At 37.4% G+C, this 24,463-nt stretch overlaps 1 protein-coding gene across 1 annotated transcript in view; it reads left to right on the top strand.

The window, feature by feature from the left end:
• Nucleotides 1-24,463, top strand: part of Slc25a13 (solute carrier family 25 member 13) — a 164,519-nt gene that overhangs the window by 22,769 nt on the left and 117,287 nt on the right. The window contains exons 2-3 of the mRNA XM_090333144.1: nucleotides 3,503-3,556; nucleotides 12,064-12,206. Coding sequence (XP_090189270.1) covers nucleotides 3,503-3,556; nucleotides 12,064-12,206 — 197 coding nt within the window. The remainder of the gene's footprint in view (nucleotides 1-3,502; nucleotides 3,557-12,063; nucleotides 12,207-24,463) is intronic.

The raw sequence follows: 24,463 nt of genomic DNA, 5'->3' as shown, positions 1-24,463 counted from the left end.
TGTTAACTGACTTATCAGGGATACCATGCATAGCATGGCCCTGACTTCTCTCCATGCTCATGTCAACAGGAGCGAGTATCTCTGAAGGTCAGTGTGAGAAGTTGAGACCATAAACAGAAATGCATCTATAATAGAATAGACTCTGTCTTGCCAGTTTTTTATTCTTGGGAACATTTACTGAACTTTTAGCTTTAGCTAATGACAATACTAAGAACCTAAAACTAGTATGTTTAAAGCAGCTAAAATACCACTATTCATTTCTGAAACTACCATACTCTCCTGCTTAATATCAGATTTTTAACCATGATTGGTTTTACAGTTGTTTAATGTTTATCTACAACAGACCAGAGTTAAAGCCAACATACGTCACAACCTGCTAAATTGTTCTGATAAACATCTCCAGCACCCCTGAGATGACCTACTTGTGTAATTACCCAGTGGCTTAACATTTGTGGCGTCTGATGCTTTATAAGTAAGCTGTTGAGTCAGATGAACTTATGAAGGTTGATTACACAGAAATGTTGTGGCTTGAAGTATGCTTAAAATGGTGTCATGTCTGTATACTAATTTATATTTTAGTAACTTTTTGCATAATTACTGCTATTGACTTATTAGGGCCTAGGGAAACCAACGTAAGGGATGAGTGGCTCACTGGATTCAATAAAAATTATTTTCTTAAATTTGTTGAGACACCTTTCTTTTTTCCCCTAGTTAATGGCAACTGTGTGGTTTTAGGGAATTCCAAATTTTCCCTTGTGATTACTGATTGTATCAGTCAAGGTTCACTTGCAAAGAACAGAATCTACTATAGCTGGTTTAAGCAGAGAGAGATTTATTGCAGGGTATTAAATAGCTTACAGAATTTGTTGGGAAGGTGAAGAAACAGACTTGAGGTTGAGCTCTCAAGAGTAACTTTCAGGTCCTCACAGCAGAGCAGACCACCAAGGGAGCATTGGCCTACTCCCTGTGCAGTCTAGAGACCAGAGGAAATGCCTCATGCTTTAGAGCCATACTACCACTGATATATGAAGGTGAGAAGGTGCCCCAGGAAAACCAGACACTTTATCATTGGTGCCTGCTGGCAAAAGCCACAGAAAGTGGTTCTAGCTTCTAAATCTTTGCTTTCAAGTCTCACCCTACTTCATCTAATTGATATCACCTGGTTCCATAGCTGCAAGGGAGTCTGGAAGTATAGTTTCAATGTTCTGCAGTACAAGGAACATGGAGGGAGAATGTGGGTCTCAGATGCTGAGTTGTAAGGCCCACAACCAAAAGTAGTTAGGATTGCATGGTGTGCACTCTAATTTGGGAGTCTTGATTTCTATAGGCCACTGACTCTTTGCATTGTTTTTCCTTTGAACTCACCTTCTGCGCCTAGACCCAGGGTGAGTTTTAAAGTGAACGCAGGCTTTTCCTTCACAGTTGGTGTGGAGGACTGAATGTGCATTTGAGTTGTGCAGTGGAATTCAGGGCATGAATTCACTCTGATATAGTACTGCCCAGGGAAGGTTTTGCAAATTGCCTGGCACAGAAACTGTTAAAGTACATGACATTCTGATAGAGCAAAGAATTCATTTTGTGGGCCATTTCTTTTGATTTTAAAAGAAAAATCAACTTAAAATACCTTCTATTTTTAAAAGAAGTGCTATGATGGAGATAAGGGCCAGTTGCTCTTGCTGTAATCTTATGTATTCAGGAGTCTGAGATCTGACAATTGAAAAATGAAGTCAGACAAATAAAAGAAAGTCCTATCTCCAGTTAATTAGCAAAACACTAAAAGTAGAGGTGTGGCTCAAGTGATAGAGTACTACCCTTCAACAGAAAAAGTAGGGAGAATGCCCAGGTCCTGATTTCAAGCCTGAGTAAGGGAGTAAAAAGAAAAAAGAGTCAGATGCGGTAGGGTGGCTCACACCTACAATCCTAGCTACTCAGGAGGCTGCCATCTGAGGATAATGGTTCAAAGCCAACCTGGGCAATAAAGTCCACGAGACTCATCTCCAATTAACCACCAGAAAACTGAAAGTGCACTGTGGCTCAAGGAGTAGGACGGTAGTCTTGAGCTGAATTGCTTAGGGACAGTGCCCAGGCCCAAAGTTCAAGCACCATGACCAATAACGACAACAAAAAAGAAAGAAAAAAAGAAAGAAGAACGAAGGGAAAAGAAAAAAAAGGGGGGGAGGGAGGCAGCACTTGTTTCACTTCCTTCTAGGAGAGTTAATGCCACACCTTCCTCTGAGACTTGGAAGTAAGGGAATCCCTTTCTGAAAAAGGACAGAAGTTTCATTAATCTTGATTAAATTGGTCTTATTTTTCTCCTCCTTTACTGAGGAGCATGGACAACTAACTAGTAGAGGATTTAAAGAAGAGATTACAGATTCTCATGAGAAAAAATAATGTTGGTTACAGGTAGTCAGCTGATGTTATCAAGGTGAATCAAGGTGATTAACCAGCTGGTTTCAGGAAGACTACATCTCCCATATTCCAGTGATTAGTAATAAAATTATTCCTGACAGTGGCAGGCCAGTGAACTCTTAAGAGTTCCATACGAGGGACAGAGAACCCATTGTTCCAAGATCTCAGAAGCGCCTTTGCAAGCTCCTAGAAGAGATTTAAAACAATTTGCATAAATCTCCCCTTGGATAACACCGTGGTTCCAGTGTTGGGGGAGTTCCAGGAACCCCTCCTTGGCTGTATCATGGGGTGATGCTGTGCTTGGTAAGAATTCAGTCTCATGACAGTTTTTGCCAGCAGGATTGGGTGATGGGATGCTGAATAAACCCACTGTTTGATTCCACATAAGGGCTCTTTTGTGTTGACTAGGGGCAGTCATGTTCAAGTTTGTCTTGCTTATTTCCCAGTGATGTTTTTGGACTTTGTGTCCTGGAGAATTAAGCATAACACCTATTCTGAGCTAATCTGTCAAATTTTAACTCATGGAAGGTAACCACAGCCCCTTGCATTTTTAGAATGTGAAGAATAATAGTCATACCCTTGGAGACTTCTGATTTATTAAATAAAAAGTTGGGGGTAAGGAGACAGTCCTGGGCATACCTTTGTTCATGGTAGAACTGAGGGAAGCAATTCCCTTTGGTTCCTTAATATGATCTGTGTAGCTCACTCATATTCTTTAAGACATATGTTCCCTTGTATAGTTAGCAAACTGTTGGCTTTTAATAATATTCCCTTGTGAAAGGCCATAGGTTCCACTGTAGTGTAGTGAAAAAAAAAGTGTTTAATGAATGAAGTTTACTTTCTCAGTATCATTAGCTATTGAGAATGTTAACTACATACTATTTTCTTGCACATGATATTATCATTCTAGAAGCTATGTTTAGAGTCACAATTAAAGTCTGGGGAATAGCTTAAGCACTGGAGCAACTTGGTGCTTTAAGAACAAAATTGAGATCTATTAATTTCTAACCTGAAGTTTATTTTTCTTTAGTCTGCTAGTTTTATTTCGGCTGTGTTCTAATAATATAAACACTTTTATATTTATTTCTAGGTGGCTTTAACCAAGAGAGCAGATCCAGCTGAACTTAGAACAATATTTTTAAAGGTCAGTATAAAGGAAAATCTTATTTTGTTTCTTATTTGGTTTGTGGTCTATCACATTAAAAGATTATTTCAGATAACTTTGTTATTTCATTGTTATATTTTAAGAAGTCCTCAGAAGTACCTTTTGTGCATAACTTAAAGGAATCCTTTGCAATTCTAATTTTTAAAAATGTACAGAAAATATGTAAGCAGTCATTTGTGATGGCAGCATGGTTTATATTTTAGTGTCTTTCATTTCACATGAGGCCATGTACTGAATTTGAGTTGCTGGGGGATTTACTTTTGCAACTCATTTACCTCTTCATGGTTGAACTACATAGGATTATGAAAATGTTTTCTTCTCCTAAGTTTAAAGCTCTTCATAACCAACCTGGTAATCCTTTTGTTCATACAGGGGATTCCCCTATTTCTCTCTGATCTCATTGTTGTTACCACGAGACCTTTTGTCATCTTATTTCAGTCTGTGAGAAAGGCTCAGTGTGACTGTCATGATGCCAGACCACAACAGGTACCACAGCAGCCTATCTTCCTGGTGGCTCCTGTTCCTTCTACTGTATGGTAGTGGACAGTGAATGATAGAAGTCCACCTAGGTTATTTTACTACAATTAACTCTTTTCACAAAGAAAAATTCTACTTTTGTGGAGATAAAGGCAACAAAATATGTGGACCTTTTCTAAAACATTCTGAAAAAGCAACAGTGCTGAATGGAAAAAGTTATCAATATGTCACATGAGAAACTGATGTGTGCTGATGAGGCTGTGGAAAGTTGTTAATTCTTCAGGCTTCATTTTTCTTCCCTAAGTTTAAGTGTGTTAGCCAGTCACTGGTGTTTCACAGCTGTGTTCCTAGCTACTTTGCAGGCTGAGTACCAGAAAATCACTGATCAATGCCAGCCCAGGCAGAAAAATCAATGAGACTCCATCTCCTAAGTAATAAACAAAAGTTTGAACAGCAGGTATGGGTCAGGTAGTGAAGCACTAACCAAACAAGTGTGAAGAAGCCCTGAATTCAAACACCAATATTGCCGAAGTGTGTGTGCAGGAGTGAAATAAAACGTGAGGGCTTGGGGTGTTGAGTTATGTGAGATTGTTTGCATAGAGAAAAGAAGAGTCTGAATTCAACTTTCATCATTGTTAAAGTCGACACTTTTTAGGAGATTTGAACATTGATAGGATATTGGATATTAAGGAATTAAAATTAATTGGTTTTACTCTGGATTAAAGGTATGTTTTTCTGTGGATAATTTCTGATTTTGCTTTTAGAGATAAACAATAAAGCATTTACAGATGAAATTATGATAGCTGTGATTTCCTTTAAATAACCCGGTGTCGGTGAGATAAGGTATATGAATGTTATATTTTTTGAAATAAGAAAAGAAACCATTAGGCTTATTAAACTATCTTAGCCTATGGCTGAACATGTTCATAATAAAAAAATTAGAAAAATAGTAACAATGAGATAACTTCCAAGAAAGTGTTCAGCATCAAGTATTTAGCAAATATTGAAATAGTTAATTCCAGTATTGGGAAGAAAATGATTAAATATAGAATAGTTTTCAGAGGGGGAAGAAATGACTGATTTGTAAGGAGGTTTAAGTTTATATATAAAGGATTTCTTTGTAAAGTTGCTTTCAGCCTAGAAATGCCAATAAAGAATTACAGGCTCATGTCTGTAATCCCAGCTACTCAGGATGCTGAGATCTGAGGATTGTAGTTCAAAGCCATCTCAGGCAAGAAAGTCTATGAGATTATCTCTAATTAATCAGCAAAAAGCTGGAAGTGGAGCTGTGGCTTAAGTGTTATAGTACGGGCCTTGAGCAAACAACCCCCCCCCCCCAAAACCAAGAGACAGTACATGGGCCCTGATTTCAAACCCCAATATTGGTACCCCCCCAAAAAAACTAAAAAATAAAAATAGGGATCTTAAGATGGAAAAGGATTCTCGATGACAAAAGTCCAGGAAACAAAGGCATTTATTTCTTTTCTAACTATTGACTGTGAAAGACCCATAGAAATTTTATTATTTCTGTGTTTGAAATCTGTTGAAACTGTGAGATGCTAATGGTGGAATTCTGAACGACATTTGCAGTTGTTGCCTGGGAGTTTGGAGGAATGGATAAAAACTCACTTTTGGGTCACTGATGTTGAAGTCATAGTCATTCCTTGAACTGAGGTTTTGTTACTTCAGTCTTCTGAATAAGATTGTGAAATACCCTTCTGACAGAAAGAAACAACTCAGCAGCAGGATCTTAGTCAATGGTGTGGCTTTGGTGCTCATTGGTCTGTTAACATGATCTACTGGAGGCACTGGTGGAGAGTACATCCAGCTTTAGAAGCTTGTGACATCAGCAAAGCTTTGTTAAGACTTCCTTTGGAATGACCTGCCTTTGCCAGCTGCTAAATCCATTCCCAGTGCCAGGCAAGTCTATACTAGGGGCCAAGCCTAATTAGCCAACATAGATTTGTGGAAGATGGGATTCCCATGTAGTGCTTTCGACAGGCCACCTATTGGGTTTCCGTGTACATAGGCCCAAGGCTGCATGGAATCTCTGGGAATGGATAGGCAACTTTGTGACTTATTAGTGAGACTTGGATCTGAGTAGATGGTAGGGAGAGGGGATACCTGAAGAAAACAGCACCAGCAGCTTGTAGAAAGGATTGTGGATTTGGCAAAGGTTCTGGTGACCTCAGTAGGCTTGGATAGCGTGGGCCCAACACAAATCCACCTTGGCTCAGCATGAGGAGGATTTCTTGTTTACTGTCTTCTGCAGTCAGTGTTGTGGTAGAGGGGAAAAGGGGGAATGAGGCACCATGGAGGCTGCTAGGCTGGTTGTTTCACTTAAGGATGGATCAGCAGTCAGCCTTCTGTAAACTTCTCTACTTTGCTGCTTTTCTGCATGTGTATTTTTCCCAACTTGATTTTCTTCCTGGTAACATTTTTTTGTGAAATATCCCAGCTTTCTCTGTGTTAAACTAGCTAGAAAGGATCCTGTAGCCTGTGGGGGGAAGAAAAGTTGTTCTTTACACTAGATATACAGGGACTGGTAAGGATTGGCAGTTCTGGTAATCAGAAAGAGCCATGGAGCTGAGCAGGTGAGGAAAGAGGAAGGAGTACACTTTATGTTTTTGTTTGAGAATTGTTGAACTTAGTTTAACCTTTTTTTTTTTCAAGTTACTTAAAAAATATTGGGTATAGTGTTAAGCCTTGAACATAAAAAGATGAATAGGTCTCCTACCTTTAAATGTCTCTTTGTGTATTGGTGTAAAAAACCAAAAAGCTATATGTTAAACATTATTATATAGCATTAGTTTACAGAAAACTGTGAGTCTATCTATCTGTCTATCTGATTATCTATATCTCTATCCTTATATGGGGTCATTAAAAATACAGAGAAGTTTGATTTGTGCTTATTGATTAATAGGTTTATCTATCTGATAAACATCAGATAGAAAAGATAGAGTAGAACCTGGGGGCAAAGAAAAGAGCAGGCTTGTCAATATGTATCAGGTATGTGGAGAGAACAGCCAAATAATGTGATAGCCTGCAGCATAGTGTTCTCGGGCAGTGATTGGCAAGAAGGGTAGAACATGGTGTAACATATGACGTACATTTGAGTTTACTATGTAGGCTGTTGTGAGTTGTAAGTGAAGTTTTATCTAGATGTGGAAATTCAAGTGTAGGTTCTTAGTTTCATTTCTGGTATCAGTGTGGACAGGTACATTTTGTTTGTTTCAGTGCTGCCTCATCTTAACAAATATATATTGAGTTTTTATAGTTTAAAAAAACTATGAGAATGTTATGAATTGGATAAGCAATAGAAACATAAGTAATGATGGTGTCTCAAAAGAGCTCAAATTTAAGAGAGCAGATCTGCAGGTATACAGCAAGAATAGAATCTAAGAATGCATAAAGGGGCCACTTGCATTCATTTTTCCAGTAACCCTGCCAACTTCTACCAACTTCATGGCGATGTTCAACAAACCTAAATTTTTACTTTATCACTTCAGTTAAGCACATTGCATTTTACCCTGTTTTGGGGTGCCATTTTCTTTTTTTGGAGGCAAATTTTAACAAAAGTAAAGAGAAACCACACAGTAATTTAAACCATATTGGTAATAATGAAGGACTCACTGAAAACTTCTCCTTATTAACTGAGCTGCATAAAGCATTTGCTGGGACATAAATGTTTAGCTTGGATTTTTTTTCTGTACTATCATCATTGTCATTATTTTGGGCAGTATAGGTATTTGAACTTTGTGCTTCATACTCTGCTTTCTTACTCTGTGGATGATCTATCACTTGAGCAACACCTCCACCTCAGTTTTTTGTTGGTTAATTGGAGATGGGAGTCTGATAGACTTTTCTGCCCATGTTTGGTCTTCTGGATCTCAGGCTCTGGTTACTTGAATTCAATGAATGGGCCATTTGTTTGTTTGCTTTTTACTTAGTTTATTATTTTGTCTTTCCTGTGACTTGACCTCAGGGTCTGGGTGCTGTCTTTGACCTCTTTGACCTCGTTTGCACACGGCTAGTGCTCTACCACTTGGAGCCACACACAGCTCCACTTGGCAGACTTTCTCTGGGCTGCCTTTGAACCATGATCCTAAGATCTCAGCCTCCAAAGTAGGTAGGATTACAAGAGAGAGCCACTACTGCCCTGCAGAATGAGCTATTTATTATGAGCTTATTTATGAAGTTGTTTGACCACACTTGGTAAGACCACATGTAATAAACCTGCAGTTAAACTTGGCTTACTATGTGAGAAAAATACACATCCTAAAGAGTAGAGAAGAAAAAATGATTTAGTATGTGAAAGAATGATTTAGTTTGTGATCCTGGCAAAACCAGTAATGGAAAAGTCTGAAGATGGAGAATTCTTACCTCTACTCACACAAAAATAAAGGACTGATGTACAATAAATAAGGTAAAACATAGACCTACTTGATACAACATAAGAGAATTTGTGTGTGACTGTTTAGTCTTGAGATGTAGAAAGGCTGTTGTTTTTTTTTTTTTTTTTGGTCAGGATAATGTACAGAGGGGTTAGGTACATTACTTCTCACACATTGATACTCCATCTCATGTTTTTGTCCCCATTTCCTTCTGCCCCCCTATCTTGTTTTCCCACCTTCCCTTTCCTACTTCATATAAACAAATAAATGTATATACAATATACCAGGCAACAAAGTCACCGGAGTAACCATAAGGGCAAAAAAAGAGAAGAGAAATAACATAGTACATTAAGAACAGCAGTCACCCAAAATAAATCTCTTGTTTCCATATCTTAGAGCTCCTTTCATTTAGTCTCATCCTATATGACCTTATGAATTTAGGTTTTGAGCTATTGTAATCCTCTGCTAAGAGAGTTCTAGATGTGTACTAATTATTAGAAATGAGGGAAACCATTGAGCCTACGTTCCCTTGGGTCCGGCTTACTTCACTTAATATGCTGTTTTCAAAGTCTTTCCATTTCCTTACAAATGGGGTGATGCCATTCTTTCTGATGGCAACATAGAATTCCAAGGTGTATAAGTACCACATCTTGATCTATTCATCTACCGAAGGGCATCTGGGTTGGCTCCCTATCTTAGCTATGGTAAATAATGCTCCAATGAACATCATTGTGTTAGTGGCCTTAGTATGTCCTTTTTTCTGGACAGTTGGATAAATGCCAAAGAGTGGAATTGCTGGGTCATAAGGGAGCTCTATGTTAAGTCTTTTGAGGAATCATCATACTGCTTTCCACAGTGGTTGAACTAGTTTACACCCCACCAACAATGTAGTCGTGATCTCTCCTGGCCACATCCCCACCAGCATCTGTTATTAGATTTCTTGATAATAGTCATTCTACCTGGAGTGAGGTAGAGTCTTAAAATGGTTTTGATTTGCATTTCTTTTATGGCCAGAAATGTGGAACATTTCTTTATGTATCTATAGGTCACTCTTATTTCCTTTTCACAGAAGTCTCTCTTTAAGTCAGAAAGGGTGTTTTTTAAGCAGTGAAAAGTAGTAGAAGAAATTGGAAAGAAAAAATTCTACAGACTGAATTACATAAAAGTATCAACCTGGAAAAATATTTGAACAAATATGATAGACAAAACAGGGGAAGGGTCATGTTCTTACACTGTTGGTGGGAGTGTAAATTGGTACAATCTTTTCTGGAGAGCAGTGTGATAATAAGTACCAAGAGCCTTAAAGTTCTTCTCCTTTGACTCAACAATTTCTTTTTCAAGAATCTAGCTTTGGAAAATTGCCAGGAATCTGAACAAATGTTATATATAAAAATGGCTATTTTAGGTTTGGCTAAAGGAATCTGAAATTGGGATAGAATCTAAATGGATGCTGGTAGGAGAAATTGCAATGTAATATATATTAATCATTGCCCTAGGGAAACATAGCCATAACAAAATAATGGATTACTGTAATTAGCTTTGACATAGTTGTACTTGCATGTTTTGCCTCATTTAGGAAAATCAAAATACGTTCTTCCTTCTACATATCCCATCAAACCATGTTAAGTGATAAGTGAAGAATGGTAGGATTACTGGGCCATCTTTCACTATGCTAACAAGCATTAATTGATAGCCATCAACCTCCTAGATAGGGGGGCCAGGATTGGTAGCTGGTACTGTGAAGCCCATGATTGCATTCTTTTTTTTTTTTTGCCAGTCCTGGGCCTTAAACTCAGGGCCTGAGCACTGTCCTTGCCCTTTCTTAAGACTGGAGCTCTATCACTTGAGCCACAGAACCACTTCCAGCTTTTTCTATGTATGTGGTACAGAGGAATCGAACCCTGATCTTTGTGCGTATTAGGCAAACACTCTACCACTAGGCCAAACTTCCAGCCCACCATGATTGCATTCTTGGCTCTGGTATTATAGAAGATTTACATAGCTCTTACTATGTGTATGTGTAGGCCATTGCTAAGTAGATCACAGTTATCTCATTTATTTCAAGCATCTACCTAATGGAGCCAGTAATACTATTAGATAACATTTTATAGATGAAAAATCATTGGACCAGAAAACTTGAGTTACTTAACTCATTAAGTTATGAGGCAGAGCTCAGGCCTAAGGGACTCTGTATTACTGAGTGTTTTCTTGAAACTCAAATGCAAGTGGTATGTGTGCGCACATATGCGAGTCTGTGTGCACATGTGTGCATGTGTCTGTGTGTATGCATGTTTGTGTGTCCTGTCTGGTTCTACAGGGCTTCAACTCAGGGCTTTTTAACTTTACTCTAGCTTTTTTGCTCAAAGCTAGTGCTCTACTTGAGTCACACTGCCATTTATGGCTTTTTGCTGGATAATTGGAAGTACAAGTTTCAAGTTTCACTTTTTTTTTTTTTTTTTTTGGTCCAGGCTGATTTCAAATCTAGATTTTCAGATCGTAGCCTCCTGAGGAGATAGGATTATAAGTGTGAGCTGTCAACTCTTGGCTCCAAGTAATTTTTGAAACCAATTTTGGACGGCATTAACTCTGGAGTCACAGAGGAAGAGAATTGCTGTCCTTATACCTCACCAGTATGGTTCTTGTCACCAGCAAGCCCTGTTTTTTAAGCTGGTCTTTCCTTTTCTTCATTTAACTATTTTATTTTTTAGGAGCAGAATCAGGAACCTCTTTACATTTAATAAGGGTAAGACAGTGTTTAGTATTTCTTGTCCAGGATGGAGTATGTCCCACTGAAGGCAGGAGGATGCTGGAGGGGCCATCACTGCCAACTAAGTCATACTGTATATCTCTGTATAATGCTCTACAGTGGACATTAACTAAAGCATCAGTTAATATCAAAATCCATAAAATACCACACAATGCCACATGGCCCAAAGGTTGTTTTCTAGCACTGTTTATAATCCTTTTTCCAATCTAGGAGCATGGGAGGTTTTTCTACTTCCTCACTTCTACTTTAATTTCTTTTTTCAGGTTCAGCCTAGTTAATTTTATGAAAATTAACTGTTGCCATGCATGGAGATGAATACTCATAATTCCAAAATTTGGGAAGCTCAGACAGAAGGATGAAGTGTCTGGTTTAAGCCCATCCTAAACTACATGGAAGACTGTTTATTAAAGAAAGAGACAGAAGGGGTAGGAGGGAAGAAAGAAAACTTGTATGGCTTTACTAATAAATCAGTCATAATTTTCTAAATTTCTATGAACCAGATTTCTGCTTCGTATTTGGGCCAGATACCTCTGTTGTAAGAAATGCCCAGTATATGGCAGTAGCATTCTTTGCCATACAATTGATATCAATGAAAATTGTTATCAGACATTTGCAGATGTCCCCTATGGGACATTACATACAATTGAGAGCCATTGATAATATAAGGCATGACAAGCTCTCTGTGTTTGTTTTTTTTTTTTTGAAGTGATGGAAGCTAGCTGCTATTATGAAGAATGTGTTCTCATAGCTGATATTTTATCCTCTGCATATTTTTAATCTTTTATATATTGATCCCATGATATATACTTTTGAAAATCAAACATAATATTTCTACTATTTTTTAACAGTATGCAAGCATTGAAAGAAATGGTGAATATTTTATGTCTCCCAATGACTTCGTCACTCGATATTTGAATATTTTTGGAGAAAGCCAGCCTAATCCAAAGACTGTGGAACTTTTAAGTGGTGTGGTGGATCAGACCAAGGATGGGTACGTTTACTTTTTATTACCTATTTAAGTTTTTAAAATTCCAATCATGTTTCTTCTGCTTAAGGTTTTTATTAAATATATACCTTCCCATCTCCTCATAACATTTTTCTACACCTATTGCTAGTGACCCAGTATTTTATTTATTTTTTAATTTATTATTGTAAAGGTGACATACATAGGAGTTACAATTGTATATATGGTGTCTAGTGAATATTACTGCTGTGTTTATTCACCCTTTTTTGCCATCATTAATGCCTCTCCCTAACTCTCCCAAACAGACAAATGAACAAAATACACAAAAGGAAAAGAAAATGAAAACATCATCAAAGTCAATAAAAATCTCATTTACATTTCCTGGAGTTGATTTTGATAAATATTTTATATTATCAGGTGCACATAGCCATTGTGCTTTTGTGATCCTCTCCTAACAACCTCCTTTGTTCTCACTTCGTGTGAATGCCTAGAGACCTGTATAATTTATCAGTGACATTGTTGAAAATAATATCTATGACCCGTCTTTTCAATATGCAGTGGTCATTTTGTACTTGATGATTCTATCTTTCCTATTTTTAAAATAAAAAAAAAATCAATGTTGTAAGAAAGGCATTCAGTATGGTGGAAGAGTGTGAGTCTACTATATATAGTTTGAATTAAATACTGCCAAATACTTTGGAATTTCTCCTCCTGTTGATTTTTTCCAACTCCTGAAATTTATAAATCTTACCTTATTTGGAAGAAGGATCTTGAAAAATGGGAGTGTGAATTTTGAGATGGAAAACATCCCTGTATTTTTTTTCATATATTTTTTATTGTAATTAATAGAAGGGTTACATGATATTTGCCAGATAGATGGTGCATTAATTCCTATACATTGTTACCCTTTCACATATCTTGGTCCCCATTTCCCTCCCCCCCACCCCCACCCCTCATCTAAAACATCCCTGTATTATCCATACAAGTGACTTTGTAAGGTAGAGGAAGGAGGAGATTTGACATAGACACAGGGTAGGATGAGGCATTGTGCCCAGAAGCAGAGATTGCAGTGATATGTCCACCACCCAAGGAATACCTGCAGAGGCTGGGAGAAGCAAAGATGTATTTTTTTCCCTAGATCCTTCAGAGTATGTCTCCAGCTTTGTTGATACATTCGTTTAGAACCTCTGACTCATAGGATTGAGCCAGAATGGTGTGTTAAGACACACAGATTGTAGTCACATTTACTTACTTATTTATTTATTTTTAATTAACAAATAAAAAATTGAGCATATTACAGTATATAACAAGATCTTTTTGAAATCAGTATCCATTGTTAGATGGTGTAAATTATCCTAATTGAGGTATCTGTTACCTCCGTATAGGTGTGTGTATGTGTGTGTGTGTGTGTGTGTGTGTGTGTGTGTGGTTATTTCTCTTCTTTTTTGTTGCCCTTTGGTTAATCTTATATTGTTACAGTATCTGACTTTGTTACCTGGCATATTGTATATATATTTATTTGTTTATTTGAAATAGAAAGAGAAGGGGGGAAAACAAGATGATTGGGAGGGGGTGGGTGGAAGGAAATGGGGAAGAAAACACGAGAAGGGGTATCAATGTGTGAGAAGTAATGTACCTACTATCTGACTGAAAAAAAGAAAGCAAATGCTAAATTAATGCATTAAATGTTAATGAAAGATGGATACGTGTGAAGGGCATGTAGAAAGTCTTTATACTATTTTTTTGTTCTTGTACCTTTTTGGTAAAATTGAAAATAAATCATTTGGGAAGGGGTGGTGTAGGGAATGGGGGTAAAAACATGAGAAGGGATAGCATTGTGTGAGAAGTAATGTACCTACTATCTGGTGAATGTAACTGTAACTCCTCTATATATTACAATAAAAATAAAAAAGAAATTAAAAAAAGAAAATGATAAGGGGGAACCTTGTGAAATTATATGTGAATATCTTTTCAGATTAACTTGGGTTTAGGACATGCTAGTGGAAAAATTTCTATTTATTTACCCAACGCTTAGCTTTAACAGTTTGTCTTCATTTTCTCTTGAATAAAACATAAAGCCATAGGTAGTTGTTACAGTATTTTACCTTGTTATCTGATATATTGTATTGTATATATGCTTATTTGATTATTTGAAATTGGATAGGGAAGGGGAGAAAAGAAGATGAGGGGCAGGGGTGGGGGGAAGGAAAATGGGGACCAAGACATGAGAAAGGGTATCAATGTTTGTGAAATAATGCACCTTCTATCTGGTGAATATAATGTAACCCTTCTATTAATTAAATAAAAATACTTAAAAAGAAATGTATTATACAGTTAAAATAATTTTAATAACTATAGTTACTGTGTTGCACAAAAATGATCTTACTGTTTAAATTTTTATACTGTTGTATCATCATACCAATAATTCTTCCTTTTTGTGCCATTCATTTTAACTGCCATTCTCTGCTTATGTTTTTTCTTTTTCTTTCTGAGGAATTGGATAGCCTATAATTGTAAAAACTTTTCTTTGATCAAGGAGAGTTTGATCCAGAAACAAAAGCAACAGAAGCAGCAGCAGCAGTAACATCAGGGTTAGGTTTTGGCCAAATCAAACATTTCTCTGCTGTAAACCATCTCTACAAGGCAAAGCCTTTTCTAAAAATTTCATCTATATGTTGATTAATTTTATCTATATGTTTCCTAGTCAGGAAAGTTAAATGTCTGTACATTACATTAACTCAAGGTCTTAATATTTCCAGCTTATTGGCCAAGGGATCCTGTTTTCTGGAGAGCTTTTGTTTCTGCTTTAATGATTCATGAAGTGGTGACTTGGTCAGCCTTTCATGCTGGGATCCAGCAGTCATTCAGCAGCTATTTGAAAGCATGGTCTCTGTGCTTCCACCATGGTGTATTACTGTGGAAAAATATGGCAAGTGGAAAAAGCCCACATTTGCTCTCTTGGAGCTTTTTTAGTGAAACGGGCAGTTGTTAATCAAAGAGTCATAAGGTGAGCTGATGTGATGAGGAGATGATCCAGACTATCTAAATTCCATCACCCAGGCTCCCCCCTTCCTACTAGTACTAGAGTTTGAGCTCAGGGCCTGTGTCTTGTCCTTTAGCTTTTTTCATTCAAGGTAGATGTTCTACCACTGAGTCACAGCCCCTTTTCAGGCTTTTTTTCTTGTTAGTTAAAGGGACATAAGAGTCTCTTGGATTTTCCCATTTGTGTTGTCTTGGAATCCCTGTCCAGACATCTCAGCCTCCTGAGCAGCTGGGTCTGTAAGCATGATTCACTGGTGCTCTGTGGTCATTAAAGTCTTTAGAAGACATAGAGAAACAAAGGGAGATTTGATAGTAATAATGGAAGAACAAGAGGCAGTAAATAAGGGGCTTCATTTGACAGAGAGGTCAGAAAGAAATTCCTGTTGGCAACATTTGAGTGGTAGAATTTCAGGACTGGGTGCAGAGGACAGAATGTTGCAGGAAAAGGGAATGGTAGGTGCAGGTTGCATTCTGAGGAAGCAGAGGCTGGTAAGCCTGCAGTCTAGAAGGGCAGGGCCTAGTGGTGAAAGTGGTCAACCACTTTCAGGAGCTTATACTTCCTGATAAATATTAGTAGTATGTATTTAAAAGCAGTGGACAGGCATCAAAGGTTAATTGGAATGATTTGCTAGTATGATATCATCATAGTTTTTGTTAATCTTCTTTCTTAGATTTCATTTTCCTTGTATTCCACTTGTTTTAATGATAGGCTAAACCATTAAGTCCTTAATGGAGATGAGGGCCGATTTTGACTATCCAGGGCTGGAAGCCTTTGGATAGGGAGGGCATATGCGGAAGAGGACAGAGAGGAGAGGAGTAGGTGGGGGTGGCTCTCCAAGGTCTTCTCAGGGCCCACACTCTCTTGTGATATGGAACCTTGTAACTAAACCACATAACCTCTCCACTTACTGTTGGATTTGCTTGTCTTCTGATAATGGTTTTAATTTAAAGTTGGATGGATCTTTATGTGTCATCTAATTTTTATACATTGTCAGCAAAACTTAATAAGTTTTATGTAGATCCCTTTATATTTTGCAATCATGTTTTTATTGTTCTTGGTTTTAAACTTTTCCTAGCAGAGGGCACTGAGGCTAGAAACCTGTTTTCATTAGTGTATATCCTTCAATCTGGGAAGGCTAAATGGAGATTAGAATTAGCAGGAGGTATGTGTCAGAGGTCACTGAGTGGCCACTAGAACATGTAATTGACTTGTTAGGATTCCATATAAATGTACTAAATTTACTATATCCCTTAGTATCCACATTCCCACAGGATTCTATAGATACCAAAATCTGACTATACTCATATCCCTTGTGTAAAATGTTGCATTTGCATGCCTCTGTGCATGTCTTCCAGAGGAGTTTTAAATCCTCTCTCTATTACTTATAACATTCAGTACGAGGTTGTTGCTCTGTAAGCCGTTATTCTGTAATGTTTAGGAAGTAATGACAAGCAAAATGCAGATTCATTTCTTTCAGAATATTCTCCATCTGTGGTAGATGGAATCTATATAAATTTGGGATTTGTGCATACAAAAGGCCAACTGTATGTATTTTTCACCCCAGATCTGGAACCTTTCCTTGGCATGCTGTGAGAACCAACCTTGGATTTTTTTGAAAGGGAATGTCACACCCCTGATTTGTGTGACTGACAGGTCCAGTTTCCTACTTTGTCAGCTTCTCATTTTGTTGATTTCAAATGAGTGATATAATCAGTATCCAGAAACAGCTCTGACTGTGCAGAATACAGAGAAACAGTCCTGGGACAACTCCTATTTTCATACCTAAGGAACAAAAGTGTCAAGAAGAGAAAAGATAAAAAAAAATTGGGGGGTTTTACAATGTGTGACCTGTGCATGTAAAATTAAATTTCTGCTTTTTCTGTGTTTGCTTTTTCTTCTTCTCAGAAGGGAGGAAAAAAACCCTACAGCCTTTTAAATACTTCACAAGGTGAAGGAGGATATAATAATGTTGATGGTAAAATCATCTTTATATACCTGTTTTCACTTTGTGAGGCTGTAGTGAAGGAATCCAGGCCATGGCCGCACGCTGGGAGTTAATGAGGTTTACAATTGGCAATGCTTAAAGAGTATTAGGGTAATGTATTTAAACATCAGCAGTTCACAGCCTGCAATGCTCATCATCTGTCAAGTACAATCGCAAATCAATAATAGGAGATCTCTCAATTTGCTAACAAGGGAAGTTTGTACACTGTTAGGGTGGACAGACATGCCTGGTAGACACCTGAAATTCAAAAACTTATAGAATTAAGCAAAGGCATCTCTTTAATTAAAAAGGAAAAAAAAACCCTATAATAATCACCAGCAGTCACCTGAGAAGCTTAAATGTTCTTCATATTCATCAGACTCCCAAATTAATCTACCAAAACAAAAAGCCTCATTAACAGCTCTCATTGAATCAGAGCTATTTTCTTTTTCTTTCTCTCAAGATGTCTGATTAACCCCCTTTCTTTTTGCATTACTCACTCGGTGTTAATATTTGATGTCTGAAATCATGGGGGGTGGAAGCTGTGTGCAATGTGGTGGCTAGACACTGTCTACAAGGAGTAAATTAAAAAGAATTTTTAAAAAGATTGGTATTATGTTGCTGATGCATTAGAAAATCTTTAGGAATGTCAGATGTCTGGGTTTTATTTTTCTTTTTAATTCCAGAAAGGGTTGATTAATGACTGGGTACTGATTTCACATCTCATTCAGATGTACCTCTCACCTTCCTCCCCATTGCCCTCTTACCTTGTCACCCTAAGCCCTCTTTTGGAGAGTTCGCTGAAAAGGAAGGTAAGAAGTGGGAACACAGATGTAGGAGAAAGAGAGGTTAAGGGTCTTTGTAGGTGGATAGATAACATTACACATGCTAATGAGTGAAACTGGATAGAAAATGCCAGAAGCTGATATTGTAGGAAGGGAAAAGAAGGCATTCTGTTATGCTGTCTAGGAGGCTGATCTCTTGTAAGGATCTACATTGTTCTTCATCCAGAAAGGCTTTCCTCAGTGTCATTGGTTCCCTGGAAGTTGGTAAGACCTTTTCAGGAGCCCAGGAGGTCATACCTATTTACATAAAGTTTAATTTACTTTTCTCACTTGTGGGTATTTGAACTGACCTTTCTAAAAGCAGCTATAGGTGTTTGTGTTTTTAGAATTCGTACTGACATCTAACCCCCACAGGAATGATAGTAAGAGGTGAATCATCATTGGGAGGTGATTAGGTCGTTTGGACTCTTCCCTCCTGGTTAGCATTACTGCCCTTTTCAAAGAGACTTGAGGAAGCCTGTTCACCCCATCTGCCATGTGAGGACACATACAAGAAGTCATTTATTTACTGCCTAATTCTAAATCTGCTAGTGCCTCCATTTTCAGAACTCTGAACAAGAAATTTCTCCTGCCTAAGATCTTTTATTACAGTAGCTCAAAAGGAATAATAACACATATGTCAACGTAGAGAATATGAGTAGTAATAGTAACTTTCTTACACACATTACCAGGAATTATTATTCTGTTTTTGCTTCACAGTAGTCTTGAAGAAGCAGTGTAAATTAATGATTTTCATTAAATTTTACTTTTTAATACACATCAGTTTTACATTGACTAAATGGGAAGTACTTAGTAAATAAGTAAGAACTTTTCCTTACTGAAGAGGGATGGTTGTCTGGCAAAAGCATTTGAGTAGTTTTCATTTTACTATATGGGATACTGCTTCTATTTTGAAGAATTAATAATTTCACATGGAAATGTCTCAGTACTTAGACTTTTATGTCATTGATAATGATGTCAATGCATGTGTCTTTAGTATGTGCTATAGTGAAATTTTGTGGGTTAAATCTATTCAAAGTGTATAACAGAACCTGACTTTCAATGTAGTAAGGGAAAAGTTCAGCTTCCACAACTAATTTTTAGGATGTTATTGCTTATTGGGATTTGGTATCAAAGGAAATTGTCATCAATTAGGTAAAAAGGGCACTAACATACTCCTTCCTTTTCAAACTATGAATCTGTATGAGACTGAAATCTTTTATATTCCTCAACCAAAACAATTTATTAGAGCATATTGTGTGCAACTGTAGTCCATTAAGTAAGATATTAAAGATATTTGCAGATTACGAAAATATTTTTTTAGTAAATCTTTGTAAAAGAGTTGCTTTGCATACAAGTATTTAATATTGCTTAGTAATTTCTTATTTTTAATGAATCTATATTTTGAAAATTTAGTTTACTTTTTAATGTAACAACTATGATAGATATATAAAATAAAATAATTTATGGTAGGTAAAGCCAGCAAAAGCTCTTTGGAGAATTTAGTGATTTATAAACAGTGAAGGAATCCTGAGACTTAAAGTTTAGCAGCTAGAAGCTAGAGAAATGGAAAGGATGGTAGAGATTAGGGTAGAGAATGTAATATTAAAGTGTTGATGGGGTCGATGGAGTTTACTTTTGATTTCCTTGATTCCCCCTCCCTGCCCCCCGCCCTGAGAAATAGATGAGAAGGTGGTGCAATTTGTGGTAATTTGTGGTAAGAGAACGATAGTCTGTCATTTAGAAGTTAGTGTTGGGGTATGGGCCATGAATGGAAAAGGGTCAAAGTCTTAGACTGGGTCCTAACCCACATCTTGCGATTTTGTTACAATAAAATTTAATGTAAGATCAAGGCTACTGTGACTGTGTACTTTAAGTTTAGCTACTCAGGTTCGGGGTGGAGTAAAAAGGGTTAGATGTAGTCAGGGGGAGGTATTGGCTGTTGAACAATCCTCCTGGGGATTAAGTGGGCGTAAAAAGGGTAACCTGGAAATCAGCCGCTGGTGGAGGCCGCCATCCACAGGATATAGCCGAGAATGCAGTTCCTCCTGGTGGACTCCAGATCCAGGGCTCCTTGTATAATGCAAGGAGGTTGGGGAAAGGCTGGGTACTACTTGTTGAGTGTTTACACGAAACACTTTGTGGATAGGAGTTCTGCTAACACCCCTTCTCAGGTGGGAGGCCATAAGATGAAGGAAAGGAATCATTACTGAGCATATATAGAGTTCCAGATCTGGTACTAGTCAGTCTTCACCCATTTTCTTAGTTAATCTTCAAATGAGCCCTTGAAAAGTATTTTTGAGCCCCCTTACAGAGCAGGAAGGACAGAATCAGAAACGTTAAATAATGTGCTCAGTTTCTAGAGTTAGTGAGTAGTAGTGGTAGAAGTAGAATTTAGACTCATTTCTTCTGACTTTTTGCCCAGTCTGCTTGCATACAAAGCCTATATTTCAAGAAGGACATTTAAAATTAAGCTTTATGTAAGAACCATATATATGTCTTTCCCCAGAAGTTTTAGTGGATGAGTTTTACAAGATGAGAACATATCTCTTGCCTGTTATCGTTCCCATTGGTTATGGCATCATTGTCAGTGGGTCAACTTCTAGAAGTACACTGAGGAGTCCTTTGTTTATTTTGTTTTGCTTTAAAAAAAAAAAGAGTTTGGTCCAGCACTGGAACTTGAACTCAGGGCAGGACCATTGTCCCTGGGCTTTTTTTTTTTTGCTAAAAATAGTGTTTTACCATTTGAATCACAGCTCTGGAATTTGCTAAATAAGTGGTGATAAGAATCTTTCCTGCCTTGCTGGCTTTGAACTGCAATTCTTAAATTTCAGCCTCCTTAGTAGCTGGAGTTATAGGTATAAGCCAACTATATTTGGCTTCTATTACTCCTTAATGAGCAGTTAATTATATAGGGACTACAATCTGGAAATTACATGTCATTTTTACTTTTAGAATATCATGATCTTAGAGATATTTTCAAGGAATAAGACTTCTTCAGAGGTGGAGATCTTCAATTTATAATGCTATTTCTAATTCAAAGATGAATGAAATAGACTAAAGTGGAAGAAGCTTTAGTTCATTGACTTTTCTGTTTATTTTTCCTCTCCATTAAAAATCCTAGTTACCAGCAACATTCACATAATTATATTTGTATTACATAGAACATATTCAACGTAATAGCACCTGTATTGTTTCTAGCAATTTGATATTGAATGAAGTTTAATTTTTCTTTGCAGCTTTGTTTGTGCTTAGATTATATTCTATAGCATATATACAATTGAAACACCATGTTCTAGAGGTATTTAAAATAATCCATTTCTCTGTGTGGTTTTGCCACCAACTTGATATATGGTTAAGTTCATTCGTTTCAGTTTGTTTTCAATTTTTAGGGATTGCTTTTTTCCCTTTAGACTTAATTGAATTTTTGAGTATGTAAAACATATGTTTCCCAAGTCAAAACTGTATAACAGAAAGGTGATATACTTAGGGAAATCAAACCTAGGCCTGTTCCCTTCTCCCTATCCCTTTCCTCTCTAAAAATTTATGGTAATTCATTTTTCTTTCAGTCTTTGTCTTTCTTCATTTGTCACTCAAATATAAATGAATTGGTATGAATATTCATCTTCGTATTCACTCTCAAAGGGCAGCTATGTAAGCTCTATATAGTATAGTATATTCAGAGAGAGCGAGAAAGGAACATGGAGATAATATGGGCGCACGCACACACAGGGAACAATACAGAGAGAGGACATGTGACAATACACAAACATGAAAGACAGAGAGAGAAAGAGAGAGATCGCTCATGAAAGCAACACACACACAAACATAGGGCACAGATAGCTAAAAGAGCACCAGTGTGCATGTGTGCATATATGTTAAGGTTTTCAAAGAATGGGTTAGTTTTAGAGAATTGGCTAACCATTGTGGAAGCTAAGAAGCCCCATTGCCTGCCATGTGAAAATCAGTGTCCTGGCTATCCAAATGACTGAAAATCAGGAACAAATAGAATAGCAATCTCATGGTAAATTGGTAGTTTTAGTTCAAACATTCAGCCAGACTTAAGCCAGAGAAACCATTTCCTCTTTTTGTTTCATTCAAGTTCTTAATGGATTGAGAGATGCCCACCACCCACCATTTATTTGGGGCAGAGCCATCTACTGTACCTAGTTTTCCATACAAATGTTAATCCCATCCTGAAGTGCCTTGATACATAAACCCAGGAGCAATGCTGTATTTGTATAGTTTATGTCCTAGTCAAGCTGACATAAAATTAATCATCTGTCCCTGGGAAAACACACACACACACACACACACACACACACACACACACACTCAATTGCTTTGTCTCTCAACCATTTGTTCTGTTTGTTTTGAAAATAACTATAAATATGTAATCTTACTTATTCCCTTTTTTTTTCTTTTTCTATTTTTGGAGAGGTAGAATTGGCAGTCTTTATTGGAGAGCCAAAGACTTGTTCCTTCTTAATGATAGCATAGAAACTTAGATTTTGATGACAATATAGAAACTTAGATTCTCTGATTTATTCTACTACTTGTTTGCAGATTAGTGTTTTTAAAGTTTACATCATTCAAATCATAAGGCCCTTTTCCCTGACCATGTTAAGGCTGTTAGATAAGAAACTAGACATCGCATGAGGAATAGTGAATTTTATTCTCAGGATGTCATTTTACTTGTTCTTGTGTTCCCTGGTTTCATGTACCAGACATTTGTAGGCTATCTGATTCCCTTTCCCACTTGCTCTCACACTAGGGGTGCTCACAGTTACACTTCTGACACTGTTCTCAGACAAAATGGTTCTTTTTGTACAAGTCATTATGTAATGGAGGAAATAACTATGGCTGAAAATATTCATAGTTACTAGGTCTGTTAAAAATCTCAGAGACCTTGGTCAAGTGACCTAACTTCTCTGGTCCTGTTTTCTCCTCCAGTAACACTTGTGTGTCATCATTTTACCTCCATGTTCCAGCATCCTTTCCTTTCCTCCCTCCTTCCCAACTTCCCTCCTGCACTTTCACTTGCCACTTTTCTGCCATTCATGGCAGCACAGAAGCACGTATTCTTTCACATTAAAGAACTTGGGATTTGACTCCGTTCCAGCTCCACCTCAGTTCTTTTCTTTTTGCAGCTCTAATCTCAGTCGGTTCAATTAATTCCTCTCCTCATTCAACCTTCCGTCCACACTCCTCAAGATTTTTCTTGCTGTAGGACTGAATTTACCCTTGTTATAGTCCACACCTCAGAGTCCAATGATAATATTAGTCCTCAGGTTGGCACAGTTGCTCCCTCACACCTCCCTGAAAAATCTCTCCTCACTTGCAGTACACTGTGTTCTCGTGCATTCCTTACACCTTACTGCCTGTCCTTTCTCAGCCTCCTTTTCTGGATCTTCCACATTTCTAACTTTTCCAAGCTAATTCTTGGGGGAACTCTTAATACTTAATACTCGCTACTTTTATATCCCTAGCCCTCTTCCGCTCATCCATGTGCTTCATTCAGATCTTTTGCTTTGTATTTTGTTTTGTTTTCATGTTTTTGAAACAGAATCTTGCTCTGTAACCTAGGATGACTGTGATGAGATCCATCATTTGCCTAGGTGGCCCTAAGCTTGGCCCCTGACCTTTAATTTACATTATTTTTATTTGAAATTGTAGTGTAGTGAATGAATTGCCATGGAGAGAATAGAGATATAACTCAATCTGTTGATCTCAAATCTGTTGTTTTATCTTTGCTGTCATTATTTTAATGATTTGCCTCACCTACACTTTCTTTAAAGTGGATTTCTTTTTTTATCTTTTTTCCATATATTTTTTTACTGTAATTAATAGAAGGGTTACATTATATTCGCCAGATAGAAGGTGCATTAATTCACATACATTGATACCCTTTCTTATGTCTTGGTCCCCATTTCCCTCCCCCCACCCCCACCCCTCATCTTGTTTTCCCTCCTTCCCTATCCAATTTCAAATAACCAAATTTCTGAACACAGTGGGATATTTACTTAGCATGAAATAATTTTTCCCTGCCAACTATATCTATTTCAGCCACTGGATGGGACATCTGACTGAGGTTTTATTCACCTTTGTGGCTAGATGAGTATTTTTGGATCAGTGGAGATAGGAGCATATCACCCAAAGTGAAATGACTGCATTTGTGTGACATTTCTAACTGTGCTTCATTAGGAAAAAGGTGCACTGTCTCATTCCCATAATCATGAAGTCCCTTATTCGTGGTGAGTTTTCTCTTTAGTTAATCTTAGGTTGAGTGGACAGTGTTCTGGCTTCTTGTTTAACCTCTCTTAGTCCCGGACCACTCTTGCCCCCATATCCAGGATTGTAGAGCCTTTCTTTCTTTTGTAGTGTAACAGGTAGGAAAATAGAATGGGTTATCAAATGATCCTTTTATTTTTTC

The sequence above is a fragment of the Megascapheus bottae genome, chromosome 5 (genome assembly GCF_031878675.1).
Source record: "Megascapheus bottae isolate mThoBot1 chromosome 5, mThoBot2.hap1, whole genome shotgun sequence".
In the NCBI taxonomy this organism is placed as follows: Eukaryota; Metazoa; Chordata; class Mammalia; order Rodentia; family Geomyidae; genus Megascapheus; species Megascapheus bottae.
This window is presented reverse-complemented; position numbering and strand designations above follow the sequence as displayed.